The following is a 21525-nucleotide window of genomic DNA, read 5'->3' on the forward strand; positions in this document are numbered from 1 at the left end:
GAAATATGTTGGTAACCTTGATGGTTGTAATGGTTTCAGACTTCTATACCCACGTTAAAACCTATCAAATTGAACCTTTTATTATTTGCTTATTAAAAGACAGGATCTCTGTCTCCCAGGCGGGATGCATGGAGTGCAGTGGCGCAGTCCTGGCTGACAGCAGCCTCGACCTCCCAGGTTCAAGCGATCCTCCCACCTCCGCCTCCCAAGTAACTGGGACCACAGGCGCAGGCCACCATGTCCTGCTCATTTTTGTATTTTTTGTAGAGAGAGGGGTTTTTGCCGTGTTACTCAGGGTGGTCTCAAACTGCTGGACTCAATCAATCATCCTGTGTTGACCTCTCAAAGTGCTGGGATTACAGCTGTGAGCCACCGCCCCCAGCCTGCACCTTTTAAATGTGCGCTTTTCTATATATGTCAAGTAAACCTCAACAAAAGCTCAAAAAAATACTTAGCACAGATACTATTAAAGTAGTCTTGGCAATGTAATCATGGTACAACACTCCAGTTAATCAGTTAGGAAGCAAAAATCCTGAGACACTGCACCCCAAATGAAAAATAGAGATTTTATATAGAATTTGCCCAGCACCTAGTTAATTTTACATAACTATTATTTTTTTTCAGTTTCTAATTTCATTTGTATATACTTGTCTTTTCTATCCTTTTTCTTCTGTTTGTTGATATAAACAGAAATCACTGAAGACTCCAGTGCTTCTAGGCTAATTCTCGAACTCAGTGCCCTGCACATGTGGCTTGTTCAGTCTTTGTCCATCTTAATGAAAACATAATTTGCAGCAACAATATTGAGAGTCACCTGGTGTATTAATATTTTAACAGAAATTTAATGAACGGAATTACAAACTTTCAGGTAAATCAAGTAGGCCACAGGTTCAGTAAAAAGGAAAGCACCTTCTGAACATTGATCCTAATACTTGTGAGCACTCACGCTCTGAAATTACAGCTGAGTGCATACTGTGTGCCAGATGTGGTCCTATGTGCAGGGATGTACAATGCCCAAGGAACGGCCGGTGCCAGGATCTGGGCTCGTCAAAAGGGCCTGCGGTGTATGTGAGGAGACCTGTCATGGGGGGACACACTGGAAAAACCACCAAGATGGTCCAGCGCAATCAGTGAGGCAAATGCATGCGGAGGTGGGGAGCAAAGGGCTGCAGAAGCAACAGAGGCTCCATAGGGAGCCCAGAGTGGAGAGTCAGTGAGGCAAATGCATGCGGAGGTGGGGAGCAAAGGGCTGCAGAAGCAACAGAGGCTCCATAGGGAGCCCAGAGTGGAGAGAAACCCCTGGAGGGAGGGGCTATAGAGGTCCTGGTGGAAGAAAGCCCGGGCAGCCCGGTGGGTGTGGATTAGGGTCAGGAAGGGATCAGTGAGTGAAGAGAAGCGTTTCAAGGAGTGTGAGTGTGTGTGTGTGAGTGTGAGTTTGTGTGTGTGAGTGTGTAGGAGACTGGTGTGTGTGATGTGTGTGAGTGTGGGTGCGGGTGTTTTGTGTTTATGTGGCGTGTGTGAGTATATACGGCGTGTAGTGGGCTTGGTGTGTGGGTGTGGCATGCATGTATATATGGGGTATCTATGGTGTGTGTGTGGAGTGTGTGGTGTGTGTGGTATGTGGGTGTATGGGGGATGTTTGTGGTGTGTGTGTGTGAAATGTGTGTGAGTAGATGGCGAGTGCAATGTGTAGTGTGTGTAAGAGCGTGTGATGTGTGTGTGGTGTATGTGACTGGTATATGTGATGAGTGTGGTATAAGGATGTGTGGTGGGTGTGTGTGGAAGGTGTGTGTGGTGTGTTTGTGGTATGTGAGTGTGAGTGTATGAGGGATGGCAGTGGTGTGTGTGGTGTCTGTGTATGTGGTGTCTGTGCATGAGTGGTGTGTTTGAGAGTTTGTGTGATGTGCGTGCTGTGTGTGATGAGTGTGTGTATGTTCACGGTGTGTGTGTGTGGAATGTGTGCGTGTTCTATGTGTGGTATGTGAGTGTGAGTGTATGGGGAGTGTTTTTGTGTGTGTTTTCTGCATGTGGTGTGTATGGTTTGTGTGTATGTGGTGTGTGTGTGTAGGTGGTGAGTGTTGTATTTGTGAGAATGTGCGTGATGTGCATATGGTGTGGGGGTGGTGGTATGTGTGGTATGAGTACGTGTGTATTGGGGTGTCTATGGTGTGTGCGTGGGATGCGTCAGTGCGTGGTATTGTGTGATACGTGTGAGTGTATGCGGGAGTGTTTGTGGTGTGTGTGTGATGCATGTGGTGTGTGTGTGTGTGTGTCGTGTGTGTGGATGTAGGAAGTGAGTGTTTGCGGTGTGTATAAGTTTGTGTGATGTGTGGTGTGTGTGTGTGGTATGAGTGTGCATGTATTGGGGTATTCATGGTGTGCGTGGGGAACGTGTGGTGTGTGTGTGTGTGTGTGGTGATATGTGATGTGTACTGTAGTGTGGGTGTGTGTGTGTGGTATGTTACTGTAGTTGGTGGGTGTGTGTGTGTGTGTGGCATGAGTGTGCGTGTATTGGGGTATTCATGGTGTGCGTGGGGAATGTGTGTTTGGTGTGTGTGTGTGGTATATATGTTACTGTAGGTGGTGGGTGTGTGTGTGTGGTGTGTGTGTGTGGCATGAGTGTGCGTGTATTGGGGTGTTCATAGTGTATGTGTGGTATGTATGTTAGTGTAGGTGGTGGGTGTGATGTGTGTGTGGTATTTGTGGTATGAATATGTGTGTACTGGGGTGTTCATGTGTGTGATGTGTGTGGAATGTGTGAGTTTCTGGTGTGTGGTGTGTGAGTGTATGGGGGTGTTTATGGTGTGTGTGTGTGTGTGTGTGTGTGTGTGATGTGTTATGAAGTAAAGTATGAAGTGTTTTGCTGGGAAAAGGAAGATCATCAGGTAAGAGAACTGTAGCAAGGTTACTGTAGCAGCAGGACAGCAAATAGATCATGAGGTGAGTTAGAGATGGGGAGACCAAAGCAGTTATTACTGGCAAGTTGACCCAGTTAACTGAAATCTGCAAAGCTGATGATTGACAGAGGAATTATAGAGAGTCAAAATACACACATGCACAGTAAGACTTTCTGATTCTGTACCATGGGCTTCTTTTTAATATTTTAATTTTGTAACATTATCTTAATAGCACATTATTAATAATGTTTTGAATAATGAAAATACCCAGTACAAATATTTTTTCCCTAAACTATTGCTTATCTTGTGATGCTACCCAAGGTCAAGGACCAGGGTCACATTTCTGTTTTTATACTTCAGGTAGCAATAACAATGGCTAAAAGTTACAGAAAATCTGTGTCCCAAGTCTTTTTTACATATAAAAATTAATTTAATCTTCATAACAGTCTATAAGGTAGGTCACTATTATTATCTGTTTTTAGAGAATAGGAAACTGTGACACAGAGAGGGAAAGTAAGTTACTCACTATCACACAGCATGAAGCTGTGGAATGAGAATTCCAACCCAGACATTCTGCTTGCAGCCACCCCACCCCAATGTCTATCAGAAAGTGTGGTTCAGTATTTTGAAAGAATGCTGGTGGATTAATCTTCATTTATATACCTCCACTGTGCCTCTTGTATGGAATTCTGAACATAAAATTAGAAACAATCTTCACCTGAAAATAGAGATATTCCCTCAGCAATAGCATAGGCATGTAATCATGCCCTTGAGCTACCTAGTCATAAAAATTCTCACAGATCACAGCAGGTTTTGTAGACAATAATGACCAGCCATGGGCAGACACAGAACTCCCCAGCCCAGACTAGTAGGGTCAAGTCTGCAAGCACAGCGGAAGCTCCTTCTTGCTGGGACGTGTGAGTGGAAACAAGACCACAGCTCCCACGCCCAGAGGCAGTTGCGACTCAAGTGTGTTTAGTCTCCTGGGCCTGGAGGAGAGTAATGGGCAGCCCGCTGGGCTGTGATGGCCATCTGCCTGCCTGCAGCCTCCACCCTGATGTGCATGGTCCCTTCCCTTCCTAGCTAGACCGTGTTCCAACCACCTAGTTCTAATCAGCCTTGCCCCAGCTGCATCAGATGCTGCTTCAAGTTTCAATTACACTTGTATAAACCAGGTTTCTGGAGAATTCCAGCCACACAGTGATCCCAGGCACTCGCCCCAGACCCTGCATATGGAACCTGACTCAGATCTGTGTTGGATTCACAGCATCTGCCTAGTGATGGCAATTGTGTCCAACAGCACCTGCCTCCCCTCTCTGGCTCTTTGCTCTTGGGTAGTCTCCCTGACACCTGGCCTTTGTATCTACCTCAGGAGCTCCCAGCAGCACTGGTAACAGGCTCCAAGCTTCTGAGTAAAGCCTTGGGCCATAAGTCATGTCATTCATTTTACTAGTGGCAGAAGATAAAACACCAAATATCAGCCAAAGAACTGTTCCTTGGAGAAGTGGCTCAACATTTGGAGGGGTGAGGTATACTCACAGGAAATTTTATTTTTATTAGGCTTCCCACAAAATATTAATGAAATACTCATAGTAATTCTCCATCTTCCATTTACATTAAAAACAGTATATTTTAAATGTATCCATTTTGGCTGGGTGCAGTGGCTCACATCTGTAATCCCAGCTCGCATCTATAATCCCAGGCTGAGGCAGGAAGATCGCTTGAGTCCAGGAGTTTAAGACCAGCATAGGCAACAAAATAAGACCCTTCTCTCAAAAAAATAAAATAAAAATAAAAATAACAAATAACTAGCCAGGCATAGTGGCACATGCCTGTGGTACCAGAGGTTGAGGTGGGAGAATTCCTAAATCCTAGGATGTTGAAGCTACAGTGAGCTATGTTCATACCACTGTACTCCAGTCTCAGTGACATAAACCCTTTTTCTTAAAAAAAAAAAAAAAAAAAAAAAAAAAAAAAAAAAAAAGGAAATGCTAGAAAACAAAACACTGCAACAGAAATGAAGAATGTCCTCAACAGGTTTATCAGTGAACTGAACACGGTCAAGAACAACATCAGTCATCTTGAAGATATGTCAATAGAGACTTCCCAAACTGACATGCAAAGAGAAAACAACGGAAAAAAAGAACAGAATATTCAGTAATTGTTGTAGCATGTAGCACATGCACAATGGGATTGCTAGAAAGAGAAGAAAGAAGACAAAATGCAGATAAGTATTTGAAATAATATTGACTGAGAATTTTCCAACATTAAGTGCTGAAACAACAAATACAGGAAGTCCAGAAAAATACCAAAAATCTATACACATATGCAAATTATATTTCAACTTCAGAAAATCAAAGACAGATAAATTGTTGAAAGAGAATGGAATAAAATACTTGATTATAAGAAGCAAGAATAGGATTTATATAAGACTTCTTTTCAGAAACCATCCAATCAAAAGACAGTAAGGTGAAATATTATATTAGTGTTGAAAGAACACTATAATCAACTGATATTTTTGTATCTAGTAAAATTATTCTTCAAAAGTGAAGGAGAAAAAATACTTTCTCTTACAAACAAAAACTGAGGAAATGTGTCATAAGTAGACCTACTTTGTAAAAAATTTCAAAGAAGAGTTTCAGGAAGAAGAAAAATTATAAGAAATTTGGATCTACATAAAGAAAGGAGAGCTTAGAGAAGGAATACATGAAGGTAAAATAAAATCTCTATTTTGCTTACTTTTATATAATCTAATGGATAAGAAGAAGACAATGAAGAAGAAGGAAGAGGAGAAGGAAGAAAAGGAGGAGGGGGAGAAGGGGAAGAAGAAGAGGCAGAAAGGGGATGAGAAATGAAGGAGAGGAGACAAATGAGAAACAGAGACAGAAGACAAAAATTACTAGTATCAGAAATGAAAGGTTATCAGTATTGATGCCACCGGCATTAAAAGGATAATAAATGAATAGTATAAACACTATGTGCTCACAAATTTGATTACCTGGACAAAATGGATCCATATCTTGAAAGACACAAACTACCAAAATTCTTTTAGTTTGTTCAGGATGCTATACCAAAATGCCATAAACTGGGTGGCTCACAAACACAGAAGCTTATTTCTCGTATTTCTGGAAGCTGGGGAATCCAAGATCAATTCTAGGCACCAGCAGATTTCATGTCTGCTGAGGAGTCACTTTCTGGCTCATGGAAGCCATCTTTGCAATACGTTCTCACATAACAGAAGGGGTGAGGAATCTTTCTAGAAAAAACTACTAATCCCACCTATGAGGGCTCCATCCTCATGACCTAATCACTTTTCAAAGGACCTCAAATACCCAAATACCATCACACTGAGGATTGGTTTTGGCACATGAATTTTGGGGAGACACAAAAATTTAGTCCAGGCCGGGCGCGGTGGCTCAAGCCTGTAATCCCAGCACTTTGGGAGGCCGAGACGGGCGGATCACGAGGTCAGGAGATCGAGACCATCCTGGCTAACAGGGTGAAACCCCGTCTCTATTAAGAAATACAAAAAAAAAAACTAGCCGGGCGAGGTGGCGGGCGCCTGTAGTCCCAGCTACTCGGGAGGCTGAGGCCGGAGAATGGCGTGAACCCGGGAGGCGGAGCTTGCAGTGAGCTGAGATCCGGCCACTGCACTCCAGCCTGGGTGACAGAGCGAGACTCGGTCTCAAAAAAAAAAAAAAAAAAAAAAAAAAAATTTAGTCCATAGAACTTACAAAAGGAGAAATAGATAATTCCAATAACTCTTTATCTAGTATAGAAATATATGAATAATTAACAATCTTCCAAGAAAGAAAGCAACAGGCCTAGATCATTTCACTAGCGAATTCTATGAAACATTTAAGGAAGAAAAGATATCAATTATTTATAATTGCTACCAAAAATCAGAAGCAAAAGGAACATATCCCAACTCATTCTATGAAGTTCTAATATCAAAAGCAGAAAAAGACATTTAAGGAAAAACAAATGTTCAAATGTCTCTCATCAAAAATTCTCAACAAAATATTACCATGCTTAATCTAGCAATACATTGTTGAATTACACACCAAGACCAAGTGAGATTTACTCCAGGTATGCAAGCCTGGCTTAACACAAAATAGTTAAGGCAATCTATCACATAACTAGCTAAAAAAGAAAAGTTATTTGATCACAGTAATAGATTAAGAAAGCATTTTATAGACTCCAAAGCCCATTCATGGTTAAAATTCTCAGCAGAGGAAATTCCTCAACTGATAAAGAACATACACCAAAAGAACACCCTACAGACAATATCATACATAATATGAAAAATGGGATGTTTTACACAAAAGATAAGGAAAAGTTATCCTCTCTCACTGCTCCTATTCAACATCATACTAAAACCCTAGCTAATGCAATAAGACAAGAATATAAAATAAAGTAAAAGGTATAAAGATTGGAAAGGGAGCATTAAAATGCCCTTTGCTCACTGATAAATTGATTTTCTATGTAGAAAATCTCAAAGTATCAGCCAAAAACCCTTCTGGATTATAGCAAGGTTGCACAGTATAAGGTTAATATACAAAATCAATTGCTGTCCTACATCCAGCAACGAACAATGAGAATTTGAAATTAAAAGCCCAATACCATTTTCATTAGCATCAAGAAAATGAAATAGACACAATCTAGCAAAATACGGGCAGGGTGTATGTGAGAAGAACTATAAAATCTGTTGAAAGAAATTAAAGATCTAAATAAATGAAGAGACATCCATGTTCACAAAATTAGACTCAGTGTTGTTAAGATGTCAATTCTCTTCAATGTGATTTATAAATTCAATACAACTTTGGTGAAAGCATGAACAAATTATTGTGTGGAAACTGAAAAACTAATTCTAAAGTTTATATAGAAAGACAAACTAACCAGCATAGCCAACAATATTGTAGGGGAGGAACAAAGTTCAAGGACTTGCAAAGTGATCAATGGAACAGAATAGAGAACTCAGAAATAAGAGTCCACAAACACAGTCAATTGATCTTTTACAAAAAGGTAAAAGCAGTTCAATGGAGAAAGGGTAGCTTTTTCAAAAACAGTGATGAATCCATTTCATGTATTATATATACATATATGCCAAAAAAAAGGAATTGAGACACAGACCTTGCTCCTCAAAAATTAATTCGAAGGATACACTTTTAAGTTAATAATATTTTAAATTGTCAAACCATAATCGCATACATTTATGGGGTACAATGTGATGCTTGGATATATGTATAAAATGAGGAATGACTACATCGTGGATAAAATATCCATCACCTCAATTTTTTTGTGGTCAGATATTTGAAATTTACTTTTTGTTATTTTGAAATATACAGTACATTATTATTGACTGTAGTCATCCTGCTGTGCAATAGATTTCAAAACGCATTTCTCCTGTTTAACTGAATCTTTGCACCTGTGAACAACTTCCCATTTTTTTTCTCCCCAGCAACACAGCCTCCGGTAAACATCATTATACTGTCTACCTTTATGAGTTCAATTTTTAGACCTAAATTTAAATCCAAAAGCTGTAAAACTTCTGTAAAATAACAAAAAGAATAGATATTTAGGTAACTTTGGATTTGGCAATTACTTTGTAGATACAACACTAAAGTACATAAAAGCACATTTTACCATGAAAGAAGATATTGGTATGACTTTGTTACAATTAAAAACTTTTGCTCTGGGAAAGGAAATATTAAGAGAATGGAGAAACAAGCCACAGACAGGGAGAAAATACTTGCAAAACACTTGTCTTGCATCCAGACCATTAAAAACCACTTACAACTCAACAATAAGAAATCAAACAACCCAATTAGTAAATAAACAAAATATGTAAAAAGGCTCCCATCAGAGATGGCATATAGAAGGGGAAAAGTTTATGAAAAGATGTTCGCCCTCCCAGCGCTTTTCCCTCCCTGCGTCCGTCTCTCCCCAACACACCCTCCGCGGCAGCGAGAGTGGGAGCGGGTCAGGAGCGCTGGGCGGTGGCTATGACGCGCTGTCTCTCGGGAAAGGCGTGGGATTTAAGCGCATTGTAAGCCGTGGGTCCCGGGTAATCCCAAGAGGCTGCGCTTGGAGCCCAGACTGACCCGCCTCTCTCATGGTCCCGGCCCGCTGCCCTGCAGAGCCCGCCTTACTCTTCCTCTCCCCAGGCCTGCTGGCCGCTGCAGGCCTTGGCTCTCCGGATCCTGGTGGACCCACAAGGAGCTGCGTCCAGGAGGAGCCGCCGCCCGGGAACAAGCTGCCCGCGGGCCCTGGGGAGAACTGCCCGTCCGATGAGCTCGGTTGAGCGTGAGGCAGCGTCGAAATCAAGGACTCCTGGATGCTTTTCATGGCAGTGACGAAAGTTTAACAAGAGGAAGAGAAGGGCTGCTGAAAGGTGCGGTGCCGCGGGGCCAGAGTGCGGGATCCTGAGCCCTGCATGCGCGTCCTCGCGGGGGCAGATCGCTGCGAGCCTCGCTCGGGTCCAGCCGCCTCCAGGGAGAACTAATGTCCACGAGACGCAGGGCGCGAGGACGGTGCTGGCCGCACCCCTGGTCCTGCAGCCGCGGAAGCCGCGCGAGGAGGCCGCCTTCCACTGCTGCCTGCGCCGGGACGGGTTGCTGCAGGGGTGCAGCTGCAGGAGCTCCGCGCCTGCTGCTTCTCCGACGCCAGGGCGCCGCCAGGATGGCAGGTGCAGGAGGCTGCGGCTGTGGGCAGATGCGGCTTCCAGCCCCAGGTCCCGGCGGCCCCTGGCTTCCCAGCCCGCTGTCCCGTGGGCAAGATGAAGAAAGCCACCCCATCAGCAGGTCAGCTGCCTCGCCTGGCAGCACAGCCGGACAAGGCAACCCGAAGTTCATCCTCTCTGAGGTGACTTCATGCGGGCAGCGGACCCGCGCCCAGGATGCTGGGGAGCCCTGTGCGCCGGAGGCCGGCCCCTGGGGCCCAGAGGCGCCACAGGGCGAGTAGGCACCCGCCTCCCAGCGATTTCACCCTCCGGCCCGCCCGGCCCGCGAGGTGTCCCAGAGGCTGCGGACAAGCCAGGCATTCTGCTCGGCGGCGGCTGCACAGGGGCGAGAACTGAGAACCCCGGATCAACCCCAATCGGGGTGACTGCAAGTGCCCATGCCAGCGACCCCGATATCCCTCCTGTGGAGGAGTGGGGCGGGAGGCATGGCCGGGGGCCTCAGGCTGGGCGCGCTGGCGATCCCGAGGCAGACCAGGTCATGCACCTCCAGCCCGCCTGGGCACCCAAGCTACAGCCGGCTTCTGTGTGCAGGCAGCAGCTTCCAGGCAATCCCCGAGCCCGCCCGCACTCCCCGTATCTCAGAACCGGGGCCAGACGTCCCAGTGGCTGCGGCCAAGCCAGGCGGTCTGCCCTGCGGCGGCAGCACAGGCGCGGAAACCGGCCCTCAGCCCCATCCCCGGTGGCTGCAGAGGGCCCCCGGCTAGAGGTCCCGAGCTCCGGCAGAGCAGGAGCCGGCGGGGGCAGGGCCTGGCGGGCTCTCAGGCCAGGTGCACTCGCGATCCAGAGGCCGCCCAGGCCATGCTCCACCACCTGGGCGCCCAAGGTGCAGGCGCCCTCTACCTGCTGGCAACAGCTGCCTGGCAACTCCCAAGCTGGTTGGCGCTCCCAGCCTCGCAGAACCGGGGCTAGATGTCGCCGTGGCTGCGGCCAAGCCAGGCGTTCTGCCCCGCGGCGGCTGCGCCGGGGCGGGAACCAAACCCCAGCCCCATCCGCGGTGGCTGCGGAGGGTCCCCGTCAGCTGCCGCGATCTCTCTTCAGAGGAGGAGCCGGCGGGAGTCACGGCCAGCGGGCCCTCAGGCCGGAAGGGATGCACGCCTGCGATTCCGGGACCTCCCGCCCGAGCCCAGGAGAACCCGCAAGCCAGCGGCGCCTGCGCCCGAGCTGCAGCAGCCCCCTGCCGGCTATGCGGGCTTGGGAGCGGCTTCCGGAGTCCCGGCTTGCGCTGACCTGCAGGCGCGCGCCTAACGGCTTCGCGTGGCTCAGGGAGTCTGAGAGGTCTGAGCGCTGAGCTGCAGGCACGCGCCTAACGGCTTCGCGGGGCTCACGCGGCCTGAGAGGTCTGAGCGCTGAGATGCAGGCGCGCGCCTAACGGCTTCGCGGGGCTCACTCGGTCTGAGAGGTCGGAGGGCTGAACTGCAGGCGCGCGCCTAACGGCTTCGCGGGGCTCGCTCGGTCTGAGAGGTCGGAGGGCTGAACTGCAGGCACGCGCCTAACGGCTTCGCGGGGCTCGCTGGTCTGAGAGGTCTGAGCGCTGAGCTGCAGGCGCGCGCCTAACGGCTTCGCGGGGCTCGCTCGGTCTGAGAGGTCTGAGCGCTGAGATGCAGGCGCGCGCCTAACGGTTTCGCGGGGCTCGCTCGGTCTGAGAGGTCTGAGCGCTGAGATGCAGGCGCGCGCCTAACGGCTTCGCGGGGGCTCACTCGGTCTGAGAGGTCTGAGCGCTGAGATGCAGGCGCGCGCCTAACGGCTTCGCGGGGGCTCACTCGGTCTGCGAGGTCGGAGCGCTGAGATGCAGGCGCGCGCCTAACGGCTTCGCGGGGGCTCACGCGGCCTGAGAGGTCTGAGCGCTGAACTGCAGGCGCGCGCCTAACGGCTTCTCTGGGCTCACGCGGTCTGAGAGGTCGGAGGGCTGAACTGCAGGCGCGCGCCTAACGGCTTCGCGGGGCTCGCTCGGTCTGAGAGGTCTGAGCGCTGAGCTGCAGGCGCGCGCCTAACGGTTTCGCGGGGCTCACGCGGTCTGAGAGGTCGGAGCGCTGAACTGCAGGCGCGCGCCTAACGGCTTCGCGGGGCTCTCTCGGTCTGAGAGGTCGGAGGCTGCGAGTGTCGCTGCTGAAGGCTGTGGTGGACCGGGCTGGATCGCGGATTCTGAGCTACATCGCGGGTTTGGGGAGGGATCTTGGATTTGGGGGTGGATCGCGGGTTGGTGGGGGGATCGCGGATTTGGGACTGGGTGGGGGTGGAAAGGCCACGAGGGGCCGCGGCGGCTCAGGAGCGGGTTGTGGGCGTCTGAGAAGTCGCCACCATGAGGAAGCTCTTCAGCTTCGGGAGACGCCTGGACCAGGCGCTCCTGAGCTCCAGGGACAAAGAGTACGCGGGTCGCGGGTACCACACCCTGGACTGGGAACTGCGGAAGATCCACAGGGCGGCCATCAAGGGCGACGCCGCGGAGGTGGAGCGCTGCCTGAAGCGCAGATTCTGGGACGTGGACGCCCGCGACAGAAAGGACAGGTAGCAGGGGCTCAGCCCGCGGTGGGAGGGGGGCCCCAGGCCTGGTTTCACCGCAGCCCCTGAGGCGGGGGCCTTGGAGGGCGCCGGCACCCTCGGAGCCGAGGAGCCAAACGGAGCCTCAGCTGCTTTCCATCGCTGGCAATTCCCGCCTGTAGTGCTTGGTGGAGAATTTGAGTGATTTAACTCACGAAGTTAAGCATATACACGTTTAAAACATGGGTCATATACATGATAGGGAGATGCCTAATGAGAACTCATTCCCATGTCAAAAATACCAGGAGCCATTTTCAGTAGGCGAAGAGTTCTCAGATAAAACCCTATGTTGGTTGGTTTTACATCCGAATCCACCTAGGTAGATAGGTTCTTTACTGTGGCTTCTTAGAGGGACACTTGGAAGTGGGACGTGGGCTCCTTGAATGGGAAGACTCAGTTTTCTCAAAATGTGAGCTCTTAATATGTTTATCAGTTTTACATAAACTTAATTAAAATATCATGGTTTTATCATTTTTGCATGACACTTGCTGTCTGTCTTACCATTGTGGTGACATTTAAAAATTTTTATAATGGAGTGAAACGACTTGCTCCTCTAGATATCAAAATGTGCTATTAATTCCCACAATCAATTATTTACTAACAGCTGAAAACACAGATAAATAAATGGAACAGAATAGGAAATTCAAAAACACTGAAATATATATAAGATATATACATAGGGATTGATAATGGTAACATTTTGGATGAGTAGGAAAGGATGAGTTATTAATAAAATGCCTACTGTGTGAAGAAAACTAATGAAACTTTATGTCACAAAAATGAGTTCCTGATGGAATACAGACTAAAATTTTTACATATGCAAAATGAGAAAAGTACCAGAAGAAAACACAAAGACTTATTTATACAGGTACATTTTATGTTAACAAAGGCCTTCCTAAGAATTATCTGACAAGCAGGCATTTTGAAGATTGATTTAGCAAACTAATTAAAATCCCCTGTGTATCAGAAAAAAATTAACAAAAGATAGCACACTTGAAAAATATTTACTATATATTTTTACTAATATGTAAAAATATGTATTCAGATGAAAAGTATATCTTCATCCTACAGGGAAGTTATTCTTTATTATATATGATATGATATATATTGTTGATTATATATATAACAAATTGTATATATTGCTAATATAATATGTTTTATATATATATCAGTTATATATATACAGATAGAAAGCACATCTTTATTTTACAGGGAATTCTTTCCAATCAAATCCACAAGAAAACTGTAAAAGTGAGCAAAGTACTTTTTTTTGCAGATCTACAGGTTACTTATGTACATAGGAAAAAAATCCTTAGTGTTTCTCATAAGAGAATTTAAGTTGAAAGAGGAATGAGACTGTTTTCTATCCACGATGTTTGTGAGAATAAAGAGCAGTGGTACTTATACTGCTGCTTGAAGTTTAAGTTGCTGATGACTTTTCAAGTAGATAATTTGGAGATAATTACCACATTTTAAAAATGTATATGCCCTTTGCCCATCAATTCCATTGTATTAAAATACCTTTAGAAAATAGAGATACAGTTAATGGCCGATCTGAGGGGGCAGAGCAAGATGGCCAAATAGGAACAGCTCCAGTCTCCAACTCCCAGCACAGGGACACGGAAGACAGGTGATTTCTGCATTTTCAACTGAGGTACTGGGTTCATCTCACTAGGGAGTGCGGGACAATCAGTGCTGGTCAGCTGCTGCAGCCCGACCAGCGAGAGCTGAAGCAGGGCGAGGCATCGCCTCACCTGGGAAGCGCAAGGGGGAAGGGAATCCCTTTTCCTAGCCAGAGGAACTGAGACACACAACACCTGGAAAATCGGGTAACTCCCACCCCAATACTGCGCTCTACCAAGGATCTCAGCAAACGGGCACACCAGGAGATTATATCCCACACCTGGCCGGGAGGGTCCCATGCCCAGGGAGCCTCCCTCATTGCTAGCACAGCAGTCTGCGATCTCGCCACAAGGCAGCAGGGAGGCTGGGGGAGGGGCGTCCGCCATTGCTGAGGCTTAAGTAGATAAACAAAGCTGCTGGGAAGCTCGAACTGAGTGGAGCTCACAGTAGCTCAAGGAGTCCTGCCTGTCTCTGTAGACTCCACTTCTGGGGACAGGGCACAGCTAAACAACAACAACAACAAAAAAAGCAGCTGAAACCTCTGCAGACACAAACGACTGTGACAGCTTTGAAGAGAGCAGTGGATCTCCCAACATGGAGGTTGAGATCTGAGAACGGACAGACTGCCTACTCAAGTGGGTCCCTGACCCCTGAGTAGCCTAACTGGGAGACATCCCCCACTAGGGGCAGACCGACACCCCACACCTCACACAGTGGAGTATACCCCTGAGAGGAAGCTTCCAAAGCAAGAATCAGACAGGTACACTCGCTGTTCAGCAATATTCTATCTTCTGCAGGCTCTGCTGCTGATACCCAGGCAAACAGGGTCTGGAGTGGACCTCAAGCAATCTCCAACAGACCTACAGCTGAGGGTCCTGACTGTTAGAAGGAAAACTAACAAACAGGAAGGACACCCACACCAAAACCCCATCAGTACGTCACCATCATCAAAGATCAGAGGTAGATAAAATCACAAAGATGGGGAAAAAGCAGGGCAGAAAAGCTGGAAATTCAAAAAATAAGAGCGCATCGCCCCCTGCAAAGGAACGCAGCTCATCGCCAGCAACGGATCAAAGCTTGACGGAGAATGACTTTGACCAGATGAGAAAAGAAGGCTCCAGTCCATCAAACTTCTCAGAGCTAAAGGAGGAATTACGTACCCAGCGCAAAGAAACTAAAAATCTTGAAAAAAGAGTGGAAGAATTGATAACTAGAATAATTAATGCAGAGAAGGCCATAAACGAATTGACAGAGATGAAAACCATGACACGAGAAATATGTGACAAATGCACAAGCTTCAGTAACCGACTCGATCAACTGGAAGAAAGAGTATCAGCGATTGAGGATCAAATGAATGAAATGAAGCGAGAAGAGAAACCTAAAGAAAAAAGAAGAAAAAGAAATGAACAAAGCCTGCAAGAAGTATGGGATTATGTAAAAAGACCAAATCTACGTCTGATTGGGGGGCCTGAAAGTGAGGGGGAAAATGGAACCAAGTTGGAAAACACTCTTCAGGATATCATCCAGGAGAACTTCCCCAACCTAGTAGGGCAGGCCAACATTCAAATTCAGGAAATACAGAGAACGCCACAAAGATACTCCTCGAGAAGAGCAACTCCAAGACACATAATTGCCAGATTCACCAAAGTTGAAATGAAGGAAAAAATCTTAAGGGCAGCCAGAGAGAAAGGTCGGGTTACCCACAAATGGAAGCCCATCAGACTAACAGCAGATCTCTCAGCAGAAACTCTACAAGCCAGAAGAGAGTGGGGGCCAATATTCAACATTCTTAAAGAAAAGAATTTTAAACCCAGAATTTCATATCCAGCCAAACTAAGTTTCATATGTGAAAGAGAAATAAAATCCTTTACAGATAAGCAAATGCTTAGAGATTTTGTCACCACCAGGCCTGCCTTACAAGAGACCCTGAAGGAAGCACCCAAGGATACCCATGAATTGAACTCATCTCTGCAGCAAGCAGACCTAATAGACATCTACAGAACTCTCCACCCCAAATCAACAGAATATACATTCTAGTCAGTACCACATCACACTTATTCCAAAATTGACCACATAATTGGAAGTAAAGCACTCCTCAGCAAATGTACAAGAACAGAAATTATAACAAACTGTCTCTCAGACCACAGTGCAATCAAACTAGAACTTAGGACTAAGAAACTCAATCAAAACCGCTCAACTACATGGAAACTGAATAACCTGCTCCTGAATGACTACTGGATACATAACGAAATGAAGGCAGAAATAAAGATGTTCTTTGAAACCAATGAGAACAAAGATACAACATACCAGAATCTCTGGGACACATTTAAAGCAGTGTGTAGAGGGAAATTTATAGCACTAAATGCCCACAAGAGAAAGCTGGAAAGATCTAAAATTGACACTCTAACATCACAATTAAAAGAACTAGAGAAGCAAGAGCAAACACATTCAAAAGCTAGCAGAAGGCAAGAAATAACTAAGATCAGAGCAGAACTGAAGGAGATAGAGACACAAAAAAACCTCCAAAAAATCAATGAATCCAGGAGTTGGTTTTTTGAAAAGATCAACAAAATTGATAGACTGCTAGCAAGACTAATAAAGAAGAAAAGAGAGAAGAATCAAATAGACGCAATAAAAAATGATAAAGGGGATATCACCACCAACCCCACAGAAATACAAACTACCATCAGAGAATACTATAAACACCTCTACACAAATAAACTAAAAAACCTAGAAGAAATGGATAATTTCCTGGACACTTACACTCTCCCAAGACTAAACCAGGAAGAAGCTGAATTCCTGAATAGACCAATAGCAGGCTCTGAAATTGAGGCAATAATTAATAGCCTACCAACGAAAAAAAGTCCAGGACCAGACGGATTCACAGCTGAATTCTACCAGAGGTACAAGGAGGAGCTGGTACCATTCCTTCTGAAACTATTCCAATCAATAGAAAAAGAGGGAATCCTCCCTAACTCATTTTACGAGGCCAACATCATCCTGATACCAAAGCCTGGCAGAGACACACAAAAAAAGAGAATTTTAGACCAATATCCCTGATGAACATTGATGCAAAAATCCTCAATAAAATACTGGCACACCGGATCCAGCAGCACATCAAAAAACTTATCCACCATGATCAAGTGGGCTTCATCCCTGGGATGCAAGGCTGGTTCAACATACACAAATCAATAAACGTAATCCAGCATATAAACAGAACCAAAGACAAAAACCACATGATTATCTCAATAGATGCAGAAAAGACCTTTGACAAAATTCAATAGCCTTTCATGGTAAAAACGCTCAATAAATTCGGTATTGATAGAACATACCTCAAAATAATAAGAGCTATTTATGACAAACCCACAGCCAATATCATACTGAATGGGCAAAAACTGGAAGCATTCCCTTTGAAAACTGGCACAAGACAAGGATGCCCTCTCTCACCACTTCTATTCAACACGGTGTTGAAAGTTCTGGCTAGGGCAATCAGGCAAGAGAAAGAAATAAAGGGTATTCAGTTAGGAAAAGAAGTAGTCAAATTGTCCCTGTTTGCAGATGACATGATTGTATATTTAGAAAACCCCATTGTCTCAGCCCAAAATCTCCTTAAGCTGATAAGAAACTTCAGCAAAGTCTCAGGATACAAAATTAATGTGCAAAAATCACAAGCATTCTTATACACCAGTAACAGACAAACAGAGAGCCAAATCATGAATGAACTTCCATTCACAATTGCTTCAAAGTGAATGCAATACCTAGGAATCCAACTTACAAGGGATGTGAAGGACCTCTTCAAGGAGAACTACAAATCACTGCTCAGTGAAATAAAAGAGGACACAAACAAATGGAAGAACATACCATGCTCATGGATAGGAAGAATCAATATCGTGAAAATGGCCATACTGCCCAAGGCAATTTATAGATTCAATGCCATCTCCATCAAGCTACCAATGAGTTTCTTCACAGAATTGGAAAAAACTACTTTAAAGTTCATATGGAACCAAAAAAGAGCCCACATTGCCAAGACAATCCTAAGTCAAAAGAACAAAGCTGGAGGCATCACACTACCTGACTTCAAACTATACTACAAGGCTTCAGTAACCAAAACAGCATGGTACTGGTACCAAAACAGAAATATAGACCAATGGAACAGAACAGAGTCCTCAGAAATAATACCACACATCTACAGCCATCTGATCTTTGACAAACCTGACAAAAACAAGAAATGGGGAAAGGATTCCCTATTTAATAAATGGTGCTGGGAACATTGGCTAGCCATAAGTAGAAAGCTGAAACTGGATCCTTTCCTTACTCCTTATACGAAAATTAATTCAAGATGGATTAGAGACTTAAATGTTAGACCTAATACCATAAAAACCCTAGAAGAAAACCTAGGTAATACCATTCAGGACATAGGCATGGGTAAGGACTTCATGTCTAAAACACCAAAAGCAACGGCAGCACAAGCCAAAATTGACAAATGGGATCTAATTAAACTAAAGAGCTGCACAGCAAAAGAAACTACCATCAGAGTGAACAGGCAACCTACAGAATGGGAGAAAATTTTTGCAATCTACTCATCTGACAAAGGGCTAATATCCAGAACCTACAAAGAACTCAAACAAATTTACAAGAAAAAAACAAACAACCCCATCAAAAAGTGGGCAAAGGATATGAACAGACAGTTCTCAAAAGAAGACATTCATACAGCCAATGGACACATGAAAAAATGCTCATCATCACTGGCCATCAGAGAAATGCAAATCAAAACCACAATGAGATACCATCTCACACCAGTTAGAATGGCAATCATTAAAAAGTCAGGAAACAACAGGTGCTGGAGAGGATGTGGAGAAATAGGAACACTTTTACACTGTTGGTAGGATTGTAAACTAGTTCAACCATTATGGAAAACAGTATGACTATTCCTCAAGGATCTAGAACTAGAAGTACCATATGACCCAGCCATCCTATTACTGGGTATATACCCAAAGGATTATAAATCATGCTGCTATAAAGACACATGCACACGTATGTTTATTGCGGCACTATTCACAATAGCAAAGACTTGGAATCAACCCAAATGTCCATCAGTGACAGACTGGATTAAGAAAATGTGGCACATATACACCATGGAATACTATGCAGCCATAAAAAAGGATGAGTTTGTGTCCTTTGTAGGGACATGGATGCAGCTGGAAACCATCATTCTCAGCAAACTATTGCAAGAACCGAAAACCAAACACCACATGTTCTCACTCATAGGTGGGAACTGAACAATGAGATCACTTGGACTTGGGAAGGGGAACATCATACACCGGGGCCTATCATGGAGGGGGGGGAGGGATTGCATTGGGAGTTATACCTGATGTAAATGACGAGTTGATGGGTGCAGCACGCCAACATGGCACAAGTATACATATGTAACAAACCTGCACATTATGCACATGTACCCTAGAACTTAAAGTATAATAATAAAAAAAATTAAAAAAAAAAAAGAAAATAGAGATACATGCACGTTGTTTTTCTCAGCATTTATGTTAACAAGAACCCATAGAATGGATATGTGACCATTCAAGGTAGCAATAGGTAGAGACGTATGATGATGTGTAAAGATGTATTTTGTTATAACCAGTAAGGAAAAGAAAATTTGCTTGCACATACACACAAACGTACTATGGTCTTGTGTTAGACAAAACTATGTACAAAATTGGATAAAATTTGTAACTTCTGAGCATTAGTATTATTTTAAAGTCTTTTGATCCTTTTTCTTACCTTTGATTTCTGAAGTGAGCTTTTATAAAACTTCTAGTAAAAATGTATTATTAATGGAATAATTTTTCGGAAGAGAGAAATATGAATCTTGTACAGATAAAATTTTCTCACTATGTTTTATCATTATTATTGTGAGGGTTGTTATCTTCTTTGAACTTTTAGCTTCTTCAGAAGTAAAAAGGGAATCTGTGCTTGCAGATTTTATTATGTATGTATTTTATTGCATATATATGTTTTTATTATGTATAGATTTATTACATATATGCAAACAATGATAATCATTTCGTTATATTTGTAGTTTTATAAAAATAACAAATAGCAGATATTATTACTAATGAAAATATTGGTTTATAGAAGTTGTATTTTAAAATATTGAGCTCCCCAACTGTATTCTATCAATCCATTTATTCATCAAGCATAACCTGACTACCTGTTATGTAGCAGACATTTTGTACTCTCTCTCAGGACCCCTCCATACTTAAAAACTTTATGTTGGGCCGGACGCGGTGCCTCATGCCTGTAATCCTAGCACTTTGGGAGGCTGAGGTGGGTGGATCACGAGGTCAGATTGAGACCATCCTAGCTAACATGGTGAAACCCCATCTCTACTGAAAATACAAAAAACTAGCCAGGCATGGTGGTGGGTGCCTGTAGTCCCAGCTACTCAGGAGACTGGAGTGAACCCGGGAGGCAGAGCTTGCAGTGAGCCGAGATCATGCCACTGCACTCCAACCTGGGCGACAGAGGGAGACTCTATCTCAAAACAAAAAACCAAAAAACTTTGTTTACATGTTCTGCCTGAGCAAGATGAGTGTATCGGGGGAACCCACCACCAATATTTCAACATAGGTTCTTTCTATTTTCTCTAAGTGTCAGCCAGTCTGAGAAATAAAGAGAAAGAGTATAAGGAGAGGAATTTTACAGCTGGACCACCAGGGGTGACATCACATATCTGAGCCGCAAAACCAGCAAATTTGTGTTAAGGATTTCAAAAAGGAGGGGGTGTACAAACGGGGAGTAGGTCACAAAGATCACATGTCTCAGGGCAAAAAAGGAGAACAAAGATCACATGCTTCTGAGGAAATGGCAAGGACAAAAGCAAAGATCACAAGGCAAAGGGCACAATTAGAATTACTGATGAGGGTCTATGTTCAGCTGTGCATGTATTGTCTTGATAAACATCTTAACCGAAAATAGGGTTTGAGAGCAGAGAACTGGTCTGACCTCAAATTTACCAGCATGGGATTTTTCCCCACCCTACTAAGCCTGAGGGTACTGCAGGAGACCAAGGCATGTTTCAGTCCTTATCTCAACTGCATAGGACAGACACTCCCAGAGCGGCCATTTATAGACCTCCCCCCAGGAATGCAATTCTTTTCCCAGAGTATTAATTATCAATATTCCTTGATAGGAGAAGAATTTAGCGATATCTTCCCTACTTGCATGTCCACTTATTTATACACTCTCTGCAAGAAGAAAAATATGGTTCCATTTTGCCTGACCCTGCAGGCAGTCAGACCTTATGGTTGTCTTCCCTTGTTCCCTGAAAATCGCTGTTATTCTATTCTTTTTCAAGGTGCACTGATTTAATATTGTTCAAACACACATGTTTTACAATCAGTTTGTACAGTTAACACAATAGTGGTCCTGAGGTGATGTACATCCTCAGCTTACGAAGCTAACAGGACTAAGAGATTAAAGTAAGACAGGCATCAGAAATTAAAAAACCATTAATTCTGGGATCTGATAAATATCCATATTAAAATGAAATCTTCACAATTTATGATCAGAGATTGCAGTAAAGACAAGCATAAGAAATTATAAGAGTATTATTAGGGAAGTGATAAATGTCCATGAAATCTTCACAATTTATATTCCTCTGCCGCAGCTCCAGCCGATCCCTCCATTCGGGGTCGCTGACTTCCCACAACATCTCTCCCTTTCTTT

General features: G+C 44.5%; 3 protein-coding genes across 3 annotated transcripts in view; all 3 read left to right on the plus strand.

The window, feature by feature from the left end:
* Positions 1-21525, plus strand: part of CTSV (cathepsin V) — a 261994-nt gene that overhangs the window by 91384 nt on the left and 149085 nt on the right. The window lies entirely within an intron of this gene.
* LOC126937343 (collagen alpha-1(I) chain) lies at positions 9770-10884 on the plus strand. The gene is given in 7 exon segments (XM_050760719.1): positions 9770-9980; positions 9983-10006; positions 10009-10053; positions 10056-10373; positions 10376-10461; positions 10463-10703; positions 10706-10884. Coding segments are annotated over 7 exon segments (1104 nt in total).
* Positions 11916-21525, plus strand: part of LOC126937344 (ankyrin repeat domain-containing protein 18A-like) — a 71054-nt gene continuing 61444 nt past the window's right edge. Inside the window, 1 exon segment of the mRNA XM_050760720.1 lies at positions 11916-12144. Coding sequence (XP_050616677.1) covers positions 11939-12144 — 206 coding nt within the window. The 5' untranslated portion in view covers positions 11916-11938.

Source organism: Macaca thibetana, chromosome 15, assembly GCF_024542745.1.
Source record: "Macaca thibetana thibetana isolate TM-01 chromosome 15, ASM2454274v1, whole genome shotgun sequence".
NCBI classification, from domain to species: Eukaryota; Metazoa; Chordata; class Mammalia; order Primates; family Cercopithecidae; genus Macaca; species Macaca thibetana.